The sequence below is a fragment of the Gymnoscopelus microlampas genome (genome assembly GCF_963454915.1).
Source record: "Gymnoscopelus microlampas genome assembly, chromosome: 8".
In the NCBI taxonomy this organism is placed as follows: Eukaryota; Metazoa; Chordata; class Actinopteri; order Myctophiformes; family Myctophidae; genus Gymnoscopelus; species Gymnoscopelus microlampas.
In genome coordinates this window covers 23,105,462-23,124,473 of record NC_139945.1, presented here as the reverse complement: position 1 = coordinate 23,124,473, position 19,012 = coordinate 23,105,462, and the positions used below count along the sequence as shown (strand labels likewise).

The following is a 19,012-nucleotide window of genomic DNA, read 5'->3' as shown; positions in this document are numbered from 1 at the left end:
TCTTAAAGTTGTGTGTAAAACACCTTGAATCGCCTTGTGGTTTAAACCCGCGTGATCCCTTAGCGTCCCTATTCTGGGGGCGAAGATTCGCTGAAAATAGCAGATCTACAAGCTCACAACATGTTAAGTTGCAAGCTTGGAGATCAGCTATCTTCTGTAAAGATATTTAAATATATAATATAAAGGAGAGGGCCTGGTAGAGCCCTGGGGACTCCGGTCAACAAAGTATAGGGTTTGAGCTGTATAAATGTACTCTAATTAACTTGACCCACACATATCATTTCAGATGAAGTTTGCAGCAAATACATTTTGTTTTCTAACAATGCTAAACTGTCTAAAATAGGCTTCTTAAACCCTATACTTAATTCACTGGTTCACTTAAGTTAAGTGGTCAGATGGGTGGGCCGTGTGCATTTGTTTATTTTAATGTTGTGTTTCAGCTTGGATCAATGGGACTAATATTTAAGTTCCTCTGTATCACAATGGAAACGCATTTTTCAAGGTTTTAAAGAAAAAATACTGTGACATTTTAGCATATTTTGTAATATTAATGTTACATTATCATTCAAATCTTAGTGTTTTGCCAATAATTTGGAGGCCCACTTGAAATATCCTCACGGGCCACCAATGGTCTCCAGTCCACAGGTTGAGAACCACTGACTTAATTGACCATGAGTCCCCCTGGGCTCCTGTTTTAGTTGGACGCTAAATAGCTCTCCCATGTCCCTGTTGTGTCACCAAGCTGTGATAAAGGCATGACAAACAATGCCACACAGTGTACAGTTACGTTTTACTGTCTGTCCCAGAATACAGCCATTCTGGAACGCTGTTCAAAGTTATCCCAGAGATTTTTGGAAGGTTGAACCGTGCCCAACTATAGTTGTAGCAAATAGAAACATGTAGATTGAAAAATGTGTCACATAGTCATATATACATGTACTGTATATGTGCAGTTGGTGGAAAGACTCCTATAGACTATGCAACAAGTAATGTCCAACATATAGCACAAAATATAATACAAGTAAGAAAAGGTAAAAGGTTAAAGTTATAAGAAAGATCTAAGGTAATAGTAGTAGTAAGCCATAGTAGGCCTATAAGTAATTAAGTCTAAAAACATAAACTTAAGTGTGTTGGATGATCATAGACTATAAGATAGGCTAGTGTGTAATGTTGCACCTTCCCTGGGACCAGGGATATACGTATAGACTAGGCCAGTAGTTCCCAAACTGGGGGAACCCAGAGGGCCCAGGGGGGTCCCCAAATTATTTTGGGGGGTCCTCAGATGAGCTTAATTTGCACCACTGTTTTCTCACTCAACAGTAAACAAACCAACATACAGTATAAGTGCATACACAGGGTATATCTGCACATATCCAAAGGGACAATCTAGTGACTTTTAAGACCTTTTTAATACCAAATTGGCCAAATTGTCAAATATTAGGTAAGAAAGAGGCAAACATTGTGAAAATAGCCGATCTACAAGCTCACAACGCCTCGCAGTGCAAGTCGTGATAATAGAGATCAGAAAAAGTGATATTAGAGATAAGAACAAGTACACAATGTTATCTTTATGCTTCCTTATCTAGAATACATGCATAAATAAATAAGGGCTATTCCCTGCATAATGTCGCCCTCTACTGGCCAATCAATAGTAACCGAGAGCCTTGACGGTTGGCCAACTGCCAAGCGCGGTAACCTCGCATCACCAGTCTTTCCACCTCGGAGGAAAGCCTGGTATTCGTTACTGAAGGCCCATATGATCCGGTCTAGACCACGCCTACTGAAAAAAAAAAAAAAAAAGCATCCTCTTTCCGGTTTTGTCGCGATCCGGTTTTGCGGTGCCGCTTTGTTTTGGTTCCCCAATCCCTATTTAAATGGAATAGAATTTCCCCGTGGGATAATATGGATAATACAGACGCTAAATAGTCTCTGGAAAGTACACTCACATTTATATTTAAAAAATAAGCTAAACTACGCCGTATCAAGGATTTTGGGGACGGACCTATTTTGGGGTGAGACGTCTTTCCGGTTTGTCGCGATCCGGTCGCTTTTCTTTTTTTTTCCGACCGGATCATATACCCGAAAAGGAACGATGCCCAGGCTACAAGCGCGGTGAGTCAAGAAGACTACATTACCCATGATTCCGCAGCCACATCCCCGCAAGACTGTCGCATGTTGGCGCCTGCGCAATCGCAGCGCCTGTCTCGTCAGTCAGTGAGGCCGGTGTATCATGGCGACGTACGTGGAGATCCTGAAGAGAGAGTTCCCTCACATTGACATCGAAGTGTTCGACTATATCACAGGTAAATAGAGACAGGGACACCGCCGCCCAAAGCTCACACTTTATTCTAACCTAATGTGTTGATGTGGAAGGAATGTTGTTCGGTTTTGTCCCTTGTTTTAACCACGTGAAGCCCGGGCCGGTCGATGCTGCTGCTGGGTGGCTAGCTCTGGTTTAGAGCGTTAGCCACTCTCTAACGTTCTGTTAGGAGCTGTTGCTATTCATTCTAATGGACTGAAAATTCCACTACTGTGCGAGGTCTCCAACTTTAGTAAAAAAAAGAAAGGAAACGACTTCGCTACTCATTGAAACAAAAGCTGTTTTGTGTTGTTGAAAATCTATTCTCCAAGGTGGACCCCACCTTCTCTGTATAATACACTTTTTGGGCAGAAAATAAAAAGAAATCGCCAGACGGAAATTATTTTATTTACTCCACTGCGCCTTCTACAGATCTAGTCAATGGTCATTTATATTGGCCAGATCTGTAGAGGGCGCAGTGGAGTAAACAAAAATAATTTCCATCTGGCGGGCATATTGTATTTCCTGCCCAAAAAGTGTATTATACAGAGAAGGTGGGGTCCTGAGAGGCTTCCCACCCTGGAGAATAGACTTTCAACAACACAAAACTGCCTTTTGGTGGTCAATAGCGATTTTTTTTGTTTATTTATTACTAAAGTTGGAGACCTCGCACTGTAGCGTAATTTTCGGTCTATGAGAATTAGCAAGGCGGCTGGCAGAGCGTTATAGAGAAGTCGCTAACGCTCTGGACCAGAGCGACTGGGTGGCTAATAGTGGAGTCTCAGGCTAATACGACGACCATAGAGGAAACTCATCACCTTTATTATTAATATTTGTAGAGCTATTTAGGCAGTACACGTTGAGACACTTAGTAGTGAAGTGTATAGTTTATGTTCCATTGGAAATAAAGATTGATAATATGATATGGTCAGACAACGTTAAAGAGACATGCCACCCAAATTCCAATTAAAGCATTTACACAAGTAGTCTTTTTTTTTTTTAAAGTTTTGTTTACCTACCTGAGATGGACTAATCCATATCTGTTCAAAGTCAGGTACCAGACAGCCAGGGCTAATCTCTGATGTAATTAACATAAAATCCTGTTAAGTATAGTAAGACTAGAGGACCTGGTAGGATAGAACTCCAACAGTACTAGGGGTCCTGGTAGGATATAAAACCAGCAGTACTAGGGGTCCTGGTATGATATAAAACCAGCAGTACTAGGGGTCCTGGTAGGATATAAAACCAGCAGTACTAGAGGTCCTGGTAGGATATAAAACCAGCAATACCAGCCTAGGGGTCCTGGTAGGATAGAAAACCAGCTGCACTACAGGTCCTGGTAGGATATAAAACCAGCTGCACTACAGGTCCTGGTAGGATATAAAACTAGCAGTACTAGAGGTCCTGGTAGGATATAAAACCAGCAGTATTAACTAGAGGTCCTGGTAGGATATGAAATCATCTGAGCCCTGACCCAGCCCTCACTTCTACATCTTTGAACTGAAAAATGCTTGAAGAAAAGTTTAAAACCTTGAGATGTGTGTTTTTGTCAGGTGTGTTGGGAAGTGGGGGTGCTGACTTTGAGGATGGGGAGGAGCTCTTCGATGCGGTTGGTGGAGTCCTACAGGGATCGTCCTCTGACAACAAGAACGAAGATGACATCAGAGACATCTGTTTCCAGATGTTCGACACACTTAAACTGTAAGACTACTAACTAGCTACTAATAACTACTCGTTCACATAACTACTAGTATTGGCATAACAGATGGAAGAACAGCAGCAGCAGCTGGAACGACATCATCAAATTATCTAAACTATCTGATCTACAAAATCTGTATAATACATATTTACCATAAAAATGTGTCTGTCAGACAAAAATGGGTCCCAACCCATTGTTATGGCATTGCTATTGAAAGTTGTCAGTTTTGGCCATCGGATAGCTGTCGGAGAGGGGACAGAGATACGGAGGTACGGGTTAGAGCTCTCTGGTTGGCTGCTTAGCCTTGATAGGAGGGGTAGCGGGGACCCTTTCTCAAATGCAATACAGAGGTAGTGCTTGCGGTAAATACATTTTGTCTGAATACAGCGCATATTCATGGTATAAATATTGCTCTGCATGTGCTCAAAATGCCACACAAAAGCGTGCACGTGTATGGCTGGTCTCATTCAAACACCAGCTGTCAGATTTTCTCTGAAACAAAACTAAGCATGTATGCCGTATCTTCAACTTGCCAACAAGCACGTCTACTCCTGCTTTTCTTTAGGGTGAAAAAGGTCTGTAGAATCACTCAAGCAACCGGTGGTATTCTATGCTGTAGCTTTCCCTTTAGTTTTCTTTTTTACATTACAAACCCGAATGAATACTCATTCTACAACTATTTCATGGGACAAAGGATATACAGGGAGGATAGATTGGGCATTTTATCAAACCAAAGATTATGACTATGATGATGAACAACGTTGGATTACTTTGTGGATGCGCTTGTGTGGTGAGTATCCTACAGTAGGCTACTCAAACAGAAATACCCTTTTTTCCTAATCATTCTAGCCATTTATTATATTATATTGATCATTAGTTGAAGCAAAATGATATGGCCGTGTGCGCATTACCCTGGTGCTTGCTGCAGGCATGCAGTGTTGTCATTTACATTAAATACCAAAGATATGATACACCAAAATAGTCAAAATAGAGATAACCTTGTGCCCATGCCCTATACGCACTCTGCAGTGCAGTAGTTATGTGTTTGTTGTTGAAAAGCACATGAAGCCATAGGCTATTTTTGGCACCATAGTAGCCATCTGTCGGTGCGGTGTGGAGAGAGGTGCATTCAGCAACTTTTCCACACGTTTCAACCGACTGTTATCTCCCGACTTCATTGGACTGCCAGACCAGTCTGTTGTAATCTGTAGTTTTTGTCTGTCTGTTTGGTGTGGTGACACCCTAGAACTTGTACTAGTGAGTTGTGGTTCTGTAGGTGATGATGTGTTGTTGTCTCACCAGGACCAGCAGTGGCAGATCTCACCACCAGGTCAAGCTGGACGCACCGGTCCAGCTGTCCCAGATTTCTACTCCAGATGGTAAGCGCACACGCGCACGCACACACGCACACACAGACAGACAGACAGACAATAAACTGACATATCTTGTACTAGTGACTAATGAATAGGGATGGGGCTCTGTAAGGAGGACCCGGCTTCTGAATTTCTCAAAATCCGAAAAAACAATGCCTCAAGGTTTCTGAGCTCCTAACTCGAGTTGTACCGATACTGCCTAAAATGCTGGTCATCGGCGAGTATGCCAGCATATGCCATGGATCAATAATAGTCGTAGTATCAATAAAAGTTAACGATCCCCATCCCTGATAATCAATAGTGCCTGTTATCTATATCAATTGATATTTGTCATATGTTGTATACTGTACGGTATGACATCTTTTACTGTCTCCTCTCATCAGTGTCAGCAGATCAAGATGTCCAGGGTATTTGGATGGTGAAGAGGGGTCAGAATACGGTAACAAACATCATATCTCATAACGTATTAACATATGTGTTTCCACAGTAAAATGTTTAATTAACCAGTCACAGTCCATTGTGTTATAACTAACTTCGTTGTTATAACTAGGGATGCTTAATTGGCCTCTCGCTCTCTCTCCATCTGTCTGCAGACAGTGGATGCAAAGAAGTTGGGGAAAGCAGAGGCCAAACTGAAAGCCAAACATGAGAGGAGAAATGAGAAGGATTCACTGAAGCCATCCACCCCTCTGTTAGTGACGCACGCACGCACGCACGCTCGCACACACACACACACACACACACACACACACACACACACACACACACACACACACACACACACACACACACACACACACACAGGCAAGCTAGTGACCAGTTAATAGTTGCTTTTATCACTATATGAAGTGATGTTTAACAGTACTGTATGAAATGTGTTACTATCTCCTCTCCTGTTTTTTTTGCTCTGTATCCTGAATAGGTGTTTTCCTATTATGGATATAGGTGTTTAACTTAGTGAATTAAGATGTCCAGTTATTACGTTTTTCTTTCGCTTAGTGTTTTATGTAAAGCACATTGAAGTTCCTTGTTGAAATGTAATAAACTCTCCTCCCCTCCCTCAGGGTTTTGGAGGAGGCGTCAGCCAGTCAGGCCAGCAACAAGAAGGACACCCGAGTTGACCAAACGGGGAAGAATCGTAGCTATGACATCCGCATCGAGAACTTTGACGTTTCCTTCGGCGAGAGGTGAGTGTGCGTTTCCTTGGTGACGTCATTACCACTAAGGAAACAAATAGATGCCATAATTCAAATGAAATGGCAAATTCAAAAATTCAAATGAAATAAGAGAAATGCTTTTTAATCTTCAGGAAATGAAAGCCTGTTTTGAGACAAAATTAAATGTGCATTAGCGTTTACATTTAATCTACAGGTTTGCTCATTCTAGAATTAAAACGATAAATTAAAGATCATTTGATTTTCAATTTAAAAAAAAGCCCCGCTAAATAGTGGACAATATTAAAATAAAAATCAAGTTTCTCTTGTTTCATTTACATTTTTGAATTAGCATTTTGATTTTAACACATTCCATGCCAGAGTTTAATATCATAATGTACTCACCAGTGCCACCGTTTTATTGTTGTTTTTTTGTTTTTTTCACGTCGCCACAGACCTCGTTAAATCCGTTAAAATCGCGCATTCAACTGTTTCTAAACACAGCGGATCTGTGTGAGACGAGCAGTGAAGACCGCTTCGATTTGCGATCTGCCATCTTGAAGCTACAACGGTGAATGCTAAACAGCGATCAGCGAGGGGAAAAACAACAGCCGAGATAATCGACTTTTAGGTTTCGGTTTAGACAGGAAGCGGATGGGATCAGAATTTCCGGATCCCGGATAATTCCGTTTCCGGTGGTGCTACAATGAAATGTGTCGTGGCGAACGAGGCCTACAATGCAATGTGAACCTGTGATTAAAAAAAAAGAAAAAAAGACCAGTTGGCGTAGATCTACGCGATTGGCACTCAATGTATATTGTCCACTATTTAGTAGGGCATTTTTTTTATAGAATAGAATGAGCATACTTTGGAGATTAATATTTTTTTTATGGCCTTCTCATTTCAATAACGTCACAAAAAACATCCTGAAGATTAAAAAGCATTTCTCTTATTTATATGGAATTTTCTAATTTGCCATTTCATTTGAATTATGGTATCTATTCGCTTCCATATACAGTACCGCTTCAATCTAAGTTTCAAGCACAGTTAGGTAAACCTGATTTAGTTTGATTTTTATACAAATTTATGTAAAAAAGTGTTTTATAGCTGATCACAGAAACACATTATGAATGTGTTTCTGTGTTCGGCTGGATAGCCGGAACATCTGTCACCTTTCCTGAGGCATGGAAATATAAAACAAAAAAATGTACCTTTTTATTTCTGAGTGCGACCGTCCTTGTTTTGATTTAATGGGGGATGTACTTGAACATCAAGCCGCCTCACGCTTCCACGGATTCTTCATCATATTGGATCATTACGCTTTGATATTGTTGAATGAATAAAGATGAATATTTTCCATTGAACTCTAAATCCAGGTCCCTCCTGCAAGGGGCAGAAATTAGCCTGGCATTGGGCCGGCGCTACGGTCTGATAGGTCGGAACGGGCTGGGTAAGACGACCCTGCTGAAGATGCTGGCCAATCGCAGCCTGCGCGTCCCCGCCCACATCTCCATCCTGCACGTGGAGCAGGAGGTCGCCGGGGACGAAACGCAGGCGCTGAACAGTGTGCTGGAGAGCGACACGGTGAGGGAGGGGCTACTGAACGAAGAGAAGCAGCTGAACGCTCGCATCGCCAATGGAAGGTACGTTAACATTAACAATGAACAAAAGAGACAGCTTAAAGACGTAATGAAATGAAAAATATGTTTTTAGAGCATAATGCGGTCATAATGAGGATCTATCATTAGATGCCCCAAAAATGTATGTCAAAAGTCGAATTTGTATTAGTTTCTTTAAACGCAAACGTACTGCATGATGACATAAGCAAGGCCTTATGAATAAATATGAATATTGACTTCATTCACTGTTGTCCACTCGCACCTGATTTTAGGGAGACGCTCTTGGGCTGCTACATTTTTTTAACCAACTGAAGATGACGGCCAGACGGTGCATTATTCGTTTTAAACTTAAACATTACATTAAAATATGTATATGAAAACATTGGAGGTGAGAAATAAGCAATGCAATGCATAAAAGTGCCGCCGCATTGCTCCCCTCTCTCGCTCTCTGCCTCAGCTGCGCTGTACGGTCTGATCAGTGCAGTTTTGAGTCCATCGATCCCATAGCCCGGAGGCGACGGGACTTTTAGCTGACACTGTGATTGGTTAAACCAAAACACACCCCTGTTTCTGAGATAAACAAAAAAGTTAGAAATAAAGCGTGACGCCTTTACAACACCTTGCACTGCGAGATTATGAGCTTGTAGATAGGCTATTTTTGGCAAAGAGGTTTGAGGGGAAAAGGAGCAAATCAAGTACTAATTATTTAAGGTCACTGACGATAGTCAATGCAGCTATTTAATCTGCAACACTACAATATGTAGTGAGGGTCCCTGCTTCATCTCTCTCTCAGCTTAGGGGTCCTTGGCCTGAAAAACTTTGAAAACCCCTGATCTAGAGGTCAACCTGATGTTCCTGATATGCTTAATAATTTTGTGTGTGTGTGGTAGTGCTGAAGGGACGGAGAGCGTTCGACTGACCGAGGTCTATGCTAAGCTGGAGGAAATAGAAGCAGACAAGGCTCCTGCCAGGTAAATATGACATTAACCACTACAACAGTTATTTTCCCCTTTTTTTTCATTATTTAGTTAAGACTTAAGACTGTGACTCATTTTTCTTCCTGTGTCACATGGTTTCTTTCTGTCTCACACAAACAGAGCTGCAATTATCCTGTCAGGTTTGGGCTTTTCTCCCAAGATGCAACAGCAAACCACCAAGTAAGTCAGAATGACCATCATCAACTCAGTGTAAAAAGTGGGTGAAATTCGTTTTGTTGTGCAAGCTCCATCGTTTTATGCCTCCCTTTATCTTAATTATTTAAGTCTCCCTTAACACATTACCCGCCAAGATATTAAACATCATTTTTTATCCCCTTGCCCCAGTGCCAAGTGCCAGTTACCTTAAATAGACGATCTTTGAAACGTTTTTTTGGAATTACGTCACATCCGTCTATTACTTCTCTGAGTGACGAGGGATCATTCCTAAGCTGTGTTAGAGCGCCCTGTTGTGGAATTTAAAAAAAAGGAATAATTTGAAAATAGAATGCATATCTGCGTTCTTGGCGAGCAAGTGATGCATTTAATAGAACGCATATCTGTGTCCTTAGCGGGTAATGTGTTAACTTAGCTTAACTACATCCTGTTTTGGCCATGTTGTTACAGAAAATTACGAAACAATTTCCAAGGATTTCTCCCCCACATTTCTAAACATTTTCTCAAGATTTCCCCCAAAACTTCCCATAACTTGCCAAAAGGGTTTCAAAAACAGCAAAAATATTGTCGCGATTTGTTGTACAATAAAGCATGTAGGGCTTAAGTGGTTAACTAATACAAATCCATAATCATTACCTGTATATTAATATAAATCAACTGTGTGTGTGTGTGTGTGTGTGTGTGTGTGTGTGTGTGTGTGTGTGTGTGTGTGTGTGTGTGTGTGTGTGTGTGTGTGTGTGTGTGTGTGTGTGTGTGTGTGTGTGTGTGTGTGTGTGTGTGTGTGTGTGTGTGTGTCAGGGAGTTTTCTGGAGGCTGGAGGATGAGGTTAGCGTTGGCCAGAGCTCTCTTCGCACGGTGAGTCTCCACAACTCTTCTAGTCGAACTTTGGCTGCACAATTACACTGTAGTAAAATCATAATCAACATAATGTGTGCTCAGTATTGACATCACAAATTAATCACAATTAATCGTGTCTCGCACCGGAAATAGCAGATCTACAAGTACAATTCAGGCATCAGCTTGAGTGCACAGTGGAACATTATCTTATCTGATTGGTCAGCTACTGCTGTGCTGTATGAGCCCTCGGGTATCAGGCCATAGGCGTTATCGGGTATCACCCCTTCACCCAGGGCATATAGATCAGTATGTGGTAGATTAGATACAGTATACTCTATGTATGTATTTACTTTGTATTAATACACTGACAGATACCTTTTATAAACAGTTAGGGTCTAACGGCATTTCTTTATTTTATTTTTTTAGACCCGATCTCCTGTTACTTGATGGTGAGTAAACAGTAAATACTACATGTATAATTAATATTACTTAACTACCTGTTACTGTATTAGTATTATGTAGTAAAGGCTAAATATGATATGTACTAATAGTATTGTGTGACTGTATCTGATACTGTGTTGTATATTTAGTAGTATTACGATGGGTTAGTAGTCGTGCCTTAGGGTGGTACTAGTAGTAGTGGGGCCTAGGTGTTAACATGGTGGCTCAGGAGGTAGAGCGACCGCCTTGGAATCGGAAGGTTCCCTGTTCGATCCCCTTCTCCTCCCAGTTGTGCTTTATGTCAAAAGTGTCCTTGAACAAGGCACTGAGCCTCTAACTGCTCCTGATGAGAAGGTTGCTGCCTTTTATGCTTTCTTCCACACCAGGGTGTGAATGGGTGGGTTTTTTTTTAAGTATTATTGTTGCACTAATTGATTACTATTTACTATTGGTCAAATGATTTATGTGTTGTGTGTTTCAGAGCCTACCAACATGTTGGATGTCAGAGCCATTCTGTGGTTAGAGAACTATTTACAGGTTTGTTTAATAACCTCTCTGACACTGTCTCCCTCTCAGCTGTCCTACTGTCTGTCTCTCCTACACTGTCTCCCTCTCAGCTGTCCTACTGTCTGTCTCTCCTACACTGTCTCCCTCTCAGCTGTCCTACTGTCTGTCTCTCCTACACTGTCTCCCTCTCAGCTATCCAACTGTATGTGTCTCCTATACTGTCTCTCTCTCTCTCTCTCAGCCATCCTACTGTGTGTCTCTCCTACACTGTCTCCCTCTCAGTTATCCTACTGTATGTGTCTCCCATACTGTCTCTCTCTCGCTCTCTCTCTCAGCCATCCTACTGTCTGTCTCTCCTACGCTGTCTCCCTCTCAGCTGTCCTACTGTCTATCTCTCCTACACTGTCTCCCTCTCTCAGTTGCCCTACTGTCTCTCCTACACCGTCTCTGAGCTGTCCTACTGTCTTGTCTTTTAACCTGTGTGTGTGTGTGTGTGTGTGTTGTGGACAGACATGGCAGAAGACCATCCTGGTCGTGTCTCACGACCGTAACTTCCTCAACGCCGTGGTGACGGACATCGTCCACCTGCACTCCCAGCGACTGGACAGTTACCGCGGTAACTACGAGAACTTTGTTAAGACCAAAGAAGACCGACTGAAGAACCAACACAGAGAGTACGAAGCTCAGGTTCAATACAGAGAACACATACAGGTACTGTTGACTACTGTACAACTATATTACTGTTACTGTGCTACTACCAACACTTCAATACAGAGAACACATATAGGTACTGTTAACTACTGTACAACTATATTACTGTTACTGTGCTACTACCACCACTTCAATACAGAGAACACATATAGGTACTGTTAACTACTGTACAGCTATATTACTGTTACTGTGCTACTACCACCACTTCAATACAGAGAACACATATAGGTACTGTTAACTACTGTACAACTATATTACTGTTACTGCGCCGGTACCTGCCTGTTGCGCTCCGAGGAATCTAGAAGGTGCTCCGTCACCTCAAATGCACATACAATACAATATGTTTTTATATTAGGCTTTTTATTATTTCAACTTTCACATTTTCCCCCCTCAATGTCCCTTCCTGCAATGGAAACCGTGGATGAAATGAAATCGAGTTATGTTCGTAAATCGCCACAATTTAAACACTAAACACACATATTAGTTCACTGTTAGAAATGGTTGCGCCCATGAGCCGGGTGATCTGACTCCTCCGCAAATGACTCAAAGGCCCCGCCTCCCCCTCATGTCAAAATAGTTGTCAATGTTTACAACTTGATGAGAGGACATGTGGAAATATCCTGACTTTCAGTCTACTACAGTTTACAATTTCGGCATTTAAGCAGCTGTTACATGGTCAAGGAAACGAACCATCAAAGTAACAAAAAACATGAGAACGAGTGAAGACATAATGTCTGCATGGTAGCCATTTGTCTATTGAAAGGTTTCTGGCACAGGAATTATCATAATAATACTAATGTGTTTTCAGGTGTTCATCGACAGGTTCCGGTACAACGCCAACAGAGCAGCTCAGGTTCAGAGTAAACTCAAACTGCTGGAGCGACTGTGAGTAAACAACCACAACATATTGTTAACATGCACATTGTTAAATATTGTTGCTGTTGGGCAGAAACCTTATATGCATATTCTATTTTTATAAATTAATGCCCTGCTTGATCACACTACAGCGTCACACCAAAGCATCAAAAGTAGCAGATATAGCTTATAGATCTGCTACTTTAGCTATTTTTGAATTTGAATCCTGAAAAGTAACTGTTTTGGACATTTGATGGAGTTTTCTACCCAACAGAGACGATATGCTGATGTGATCACAGTTAACTTAATTAGTATTGAATTAATTACTTAACCACTTAAGCCTGTTTGTCACACGACAAATAGGCGAAAGAAGCCAATCTACAAGCTCAACACACACACACACACACACACACACACACACACACACACACACACACACACACACACACACACACACACACACACACACACACACACACACACACACACACACACACACACACACACACACACACACACACACACACACACACACACACACACACACACACAGAGAGAGAGAGACTACAGCGGAGTAGGGTGAATAAAGAGGACATCTTTTATTTGGGTAGGTCTATAATTTCCCCCTGTCACTGTGTGTTTGTGTGTCTAGGCCTGAACTCAAACCTATTGAGAAGGAAACCGAAGTGACTTTAAGGTGAGATAACTTCACTGTTATTTTAATTCAGATACTGGTGTGTGAGACATTGACTGTACCAGCATGTTTAAAATGAAGCAACACTTTAAAGGATTTTGCAGATTTTCCTCAAAGCCCAGGTTAACCCATTCAGAACCCATTTCAAACCCATTCATAAATAGCAGATATACAAGCTCATTTTTGAAAAAACGTATGTTGCTATAATATCAGTGCTTCTCAAACTTTTTTCAAGTCAAGGACCACCCAAAATGATATGCATTTGTCCGCTGACCCCCATGTCAAAATATTTAGTTTCAGGGACCCCCAGAAGCTAATATTTGAGTTAAAAATGTATATATATATATATATATATATATATATATATATATATTCAAAAACACATTTGCACGATTTATTTTCAAAAATAGCTCTGAGTCGCGCTATGAGCTTGAAGATCTGCTATTTTTGAATAGCCCAAAGTATCAAATCAGGGTTATAGCTCAAAAAAATCTAAAATGACACATTATGCGTTCCCGGATTGAATGGGTTAAAGGATTTTGCAGATTTCCCTCAAAGTCCAGGTTAATTGTGGGCACAAAAAAAACCCACAATTGTCCCTTGACAAGGACATTGTCAAGACACCATTGTGTTTTGTCAAGTGGTCAGATGGGTGGGCCGCAAACGATTTTCAAGTGTGCCCTGATCCAGAATAGGTTTAATCCATTAAGACCGGGAACGCATCTGTGTCATTTTAGATTTGAGCTTATTTTATGCTTTGGCTATTCAAAAATAGCAGATCTACAAGCTCATCCCGCGGCACCGAGTGCTGCGCTATGAGCTTGTAGATCTGCTATTTTTTGATAGCCAAAGAAATCTAAAATTACACAGATGCGTTCCCGGTCTTAATGGATTAAACAGCTGGTATAATGTGGTGTTGTGTAACATTGGTTCTCAAAGTGGAGTCCTGGGACCCCCAGGGGTCCTTGAGCGGTTCCAGGGGGTCCCCAGCAAAAGTAGTTAACATAGCATTACAATAATTTTAACCACTTAATCCATTTATATGTTGGCCTTGACACAAAAACGTTTGAGAACTACTGTATAATGTGTGTACTGTGTGTGTGTGTGTGTGATGCTGTGCAGGTTTCCAGATAACTTTGAGAAGCTGTCTCCTCCCATCCTGCAGTTGGATGAGGTGGAGTTTTATTACAATCCTGAAGTCAAAATGTTCCTAGGACTCAACGTCTCCGCCGACCTCGAATCACGCATATGTATAGTAAGACCAACACACACACACACACGCACACACGCGCACACACACACGCACTACCAGAGGTGGGACAAAGTTCCTATGTTGCAAGTCCAAGTCGAGTCTCAAGTCCCGAGTCAAGTCCAAGTCCTAGACTTTGTTTCGAGTCCCAAACAAGTCATAATGCTAATTAATGATCTGTAAAGATTTACATAAATCATGAGCGTTTTTCTGAATTTGCATTTATTTTGAAACAAGGGTTCTTCCAGGCCAACAGAACGCAGACATTGTACTTTTGATATCCTCCTTGAGGACAGGGTTTAAAGCAGCACTCTGTAACTTTCTTTTATGAATAAAATGTAATTTTGTCCAATCTGTATGGTAGAGTATGTTAATACAATATAACTTATACTATTAGAGTGGTTGTGTTTTGTCTCACTGCTCTTCTATTGAGCCATTCAGATAATTTCAAAGGTCATGTCTCAACCTAGACACAACGTGTTCCACAATTGGTGATAGCTTTCTACTGTGGATGAGTGGAGTTGTACTGGTGTACACAGGTGTCCATGAACTGGGAGATTGGAGGCTGTTGTGATGTGTTGCTTGTGCTCGGCCTGCATTTACTCATCTGTAAAATAGCATATTAACCCGTTAAAACCAGGAAAGCATCTGTGGCATTTTAATTAATAGCATGACAATCATTTTACCACGGTAACCAACCATTATTTTATATTTTGGCTAATCAAAAACAGCAGATATGCAAGCACATAGCTATAGCTAAGAGCTTGCAGATCTGCTGTTTTTGCAATAATTCTTTACTCAAATCTTTGCTTCTGGCCGTTCCTGGAACAAAATGTTTTGAGATGGGGGTCGGTGGCCAAATACATATCATTTTGGGGGTCCTTGACATTAAAAAGTTTGAGAACCACTGATGGTTTTCAGAAAACTGCAAACTACAAAGACATTTGTAGAATCGGCCTCAGGTCTTAATGGGTTTAACAGATGTCATAATAGGCCTTGTAGCCCTACATGAATTACAGATGAAACCACTTTCTATTAATTTATTATTAATTGAATTAATTTCACCCCCGCTCCCTCAGTCCCTCCCTACCTCCCTGCCCCACCCCCCTTCTCTCTCTTTCTCGGTTAACTTATAGGTATCACTATCTGCCCCTTCTCCTCTCACTTTATGATTACAGCAATGTTGACGTATTTGGTCTCTCGTTCTCTCGCTAAGTTTGCAGTAATGTTAATGTGTTGTATAGGTCTCATTCTCTCTCTCCAGTTACAATAATGTTCTCCCTCCCACTTGTATTGTAGACTTTACTCTTCTCTCTCGTTGTGAATCTTATAGAAATGTTTTAGGCTACACTGGCCACCCATCAATGATAGCGACTAGTGAGTTAACACTAACAGACATTACTAATTGCAGGTTTAACATTGGCAGATTACTGCATGCATGGCCATAGAAGTGTAGTTTTCTTGTAGCATTAGCTTAGGTCACTTATATCTGGATCGACTTACCTGTTTTTCAAATGTCGATTGAAGTTCGAAGTAGTAGTTGCTATTCCATTGGTGATTCTAGAACTGCATGCCTTGCATACTGCGATTCTTGTGAGGTGGCATTCAAGTTCAAGTCAAGTCCGTCCAAGTCTATTTTTCATTTGATGAAGCAAGTCTAAAGTCATCAAATAAAAATCGAAGTCGAGTCTCGAGTCCAAGTCCCCACCTCTGCACACTAAAAATAGCTGATCTACAAGCTGACATCGCGTCACGATGCAATGCGTTGTGACCTTGTAGATCGCCTATTTTCACTATTCAACCTTTTTTTTTTTAAACGTTCGCCTATAATGAAATGCCCAAAATAGGGATGCCAGATTGAAATTGGTTAACGTTAATCTATGTGTGTGTGTTAAGGTTGGGGAGAATGGTGCAGGTAAAACCACCGTCCTCAAGCTGTTGATGGGAGAACTCACACCAGTTAACGGGATTAGGCATTCTCACAGGTACGTTTACATCACTGTCTAATATCGTCGCGGTTTCCACCCGACTGATTGAATACTTTATTAACAGTTTGCAAAGACAAGCACAGGGAAGTACAGTTCAATACAAGGTATGTTAGTGTTGTTGTTGTTGTTGTTGTTAAGGTGTTCTTGTGTCATGTGTCCTCTAGGAATCTGAAGATCGGCTATTTCAGTCAGCATCACGTAGACCAGCTGGATCTGAACGTCTGCTCAATAGAACTACTCCTCAACAAGTTCCCTGGTAACACTAACTCAACCTCTTGTTGTTGTCATATTTCCCAGGCATATAGCCCAGGCTTTTATTTAAACCATTATATTACCTAACCTTATAAAAATGAGGCTATGGAATAAGATGTAAAGTATGAATAATTAATTTGATCCCGCACGATTTTCTCAGCCCCAAGCATGAAGAGAGGTCTGCAGTCTTTGTATGAAGTTTTACGGTATAATATTTAATAGAAAAAAATGTTAGGTGAAAAATGTGCTTGGTTCGAACGTTTGTGTTTTTTTGGTAACAAATAACTATTTAATGCACACAGATCTCAGGTAATTACGGACTCATTCTGTTTGATAGTCTGTGGAACACTTGAACCCAGCATCCATATTCTGGGGGGGGGGGGGGGGGGGGGCATTAGCCAAAAATAGCCGATCTATAAGCTCACAACGAATAGCTTGGACATCGGCTATTTTTGGCAGAAAAACGTGGTGCAAGGACAGTTGCAACTTGGGTCTGTTTCACTAAGAACCGAGGGTTTAAGTGGTTAATAGGATGAATGTAATGTCATGAAACAGATGAAGTTGGATATGAATCCATGTGAAACAACTCTCTTGCAGGCAGAAACGAGGAGGAGTACAGGCATCAGTTAGGAGGTTATGGCATAACGGGGGAGTTGGCCACGCGACCTGTTGCCTCCCTGTCTGGAGGACAGAAGAGCAGAGTGGCCTTCGCTCAGATGACCATGCCCTGGTAAACAACACAACACAATGCAATACATGTGGGGGGGGGTCTCAAATCACACATGGCCATAAAACATTTTTCCTTTAATCCTTGTAGACAACATAAACAAGGGGATATTTGTTAAATCCTGAATACCTCAGGATTTTACAATTTACGAGGAACTGAGTCTGGGACCAAATGTTTCAAGATCTGTCTTGTCTGTCTGTCAGTCCAAACTTCTACATTCTAGATGAGCCCACCAATCATCTGGACATGGAAACCATTGAGGCTCTGGCCAAAGCGCTCAACAAGTTCAAGGTAAAAAAGAAGTAACCAGCTGTTTAGACTGTGGCCTCTTATGAATGTTTTGAAGTGCCAAAGTTCATATGACAATATTAAGTAAAAAAAGGCATCGACACATATTGTACAAATTTTATATATAAATGATTGACATATTTCATCCCACTGAGTTGTAACTCCTCCCCCTTGTCGCCCAGGGCGGCGTGGTCCTGGTGTCCCACGACGAGCGTCTGATTCGGATGGTGTGTCAGGAGCTGTGGGTCTGCGAGAGCGGCAAAGTGAGACGGATCGAAGGCGGTTTCGACGAATACCGCGACATCCTGCACGAACAGTTCCGCAAGGAGGGCTACCTGTGATTGGTCAGTCAGGCGGCCTTAACAGCCAATCAGCGTGCCCCGCGACCAGGCCAATCAGCACAGCCAGCCCAACAACCCTACTCTTGACCGCAACTGACTCGCCAGCCAGCCGTATATAACTTTACATAATATGAGACGAACCAATCAGACATGGAGGAACGTGAGCACCCACCCCCCTCTCTCTCTCTTTCTGGACATACAGTACAGTACAACTCTGACACATGTTGAGTGTTCAGTCTTCTGCACCTCGCTGGTCCAATACCCCCCCTACAGGATGAATGAACGTACTGTCACATAGACACCAATGTTGTTGGACATTTGAAGAGGCTGAATGTCCCCTTGTCAACCACACCGATGTTGGACATTTGGAGAGGCCGAATGTCACCTTGTCAACCACACAGATGTTGGACATTTGGAGAGGCTGAATTGCCCTTGTCAACCACAAAACGTTACTTTTCAGCCAATGTAGATATAATTTAGTCACACACTCTTGTTTAATACTTTCATTGGGTAAATGTTTATAAAACCCCTCAGACACGTCACTTTTTTTGGGCATGTCATTATAGGCAAAGATTTTCATTATTATCTTTTTTTTTGGCAAACATAACCCATCTAATTTTTTTCATGAAAAAACATAAACAATTATGTATCGTCTTTGTCGGGTGGAAACCTCATATTTCCCAAACGGTTATTTTTCAGGATTCAAATTCAAAAGTAGCAGATCTACAAGCTCAAAACGCATCTACTCGCGCTGCTTTTTGAGCTTTTGATCTGCTACTTTTGATGTGACGCTGTATGATGAAGTAGGGCGTTAATTTACGAAAAAA

General features: G+C 41.5%; 1 protein-coding gene across 1 annotated transcript; it reads left to right on the top strand.

Annotated features, from left to right (window-relative positions):
• Window positions 1–2,206: 2,206 nt before the first annotated feature.
• Window positions 2,207–18,354, top strand: LOC311051149 (ATP-binding cassette sub-family F member 3-like). The gene is made up of 21 exons (XM_084065558.1): window positions 2,207–2,303; window positions 3,853–4,000; window positions 5,301–5,377; window positions 5,755–5,810; window positions 5,965–6,062; window positions 6,436–6,558; window positions 7,902–8,168; window positions 9,035–9,115; window positions 9,242–9,301; window positions 10,094–10,150; window positions 10,559–10,581; window positions 11,055–11,110; window positions 11,591–11,791; window positions 12,600–12,676; window positions 13,299–13,343; window positions 14,463–14,595; window positions 16,486–16,574; window positions 16,742–16,833; window positions 17,427–17,559; window positions 17,760–17,847; window positions 18,027–18,354. The coding sequence occupies exons 1-21, from the start codon at window positions 2,231–2,233 to the stop codon at window positions 18,183–18,185; spliced, it is 2,136 nt and encodes a 711-aa protein (XP_083921684.1). The 5' UTR covers window positions 2,207–2,230; the 3' UTR covers window positions 18,186–18,354.
• Window positions 18,355–19,012: the final 658 nt, after the last annotated feature.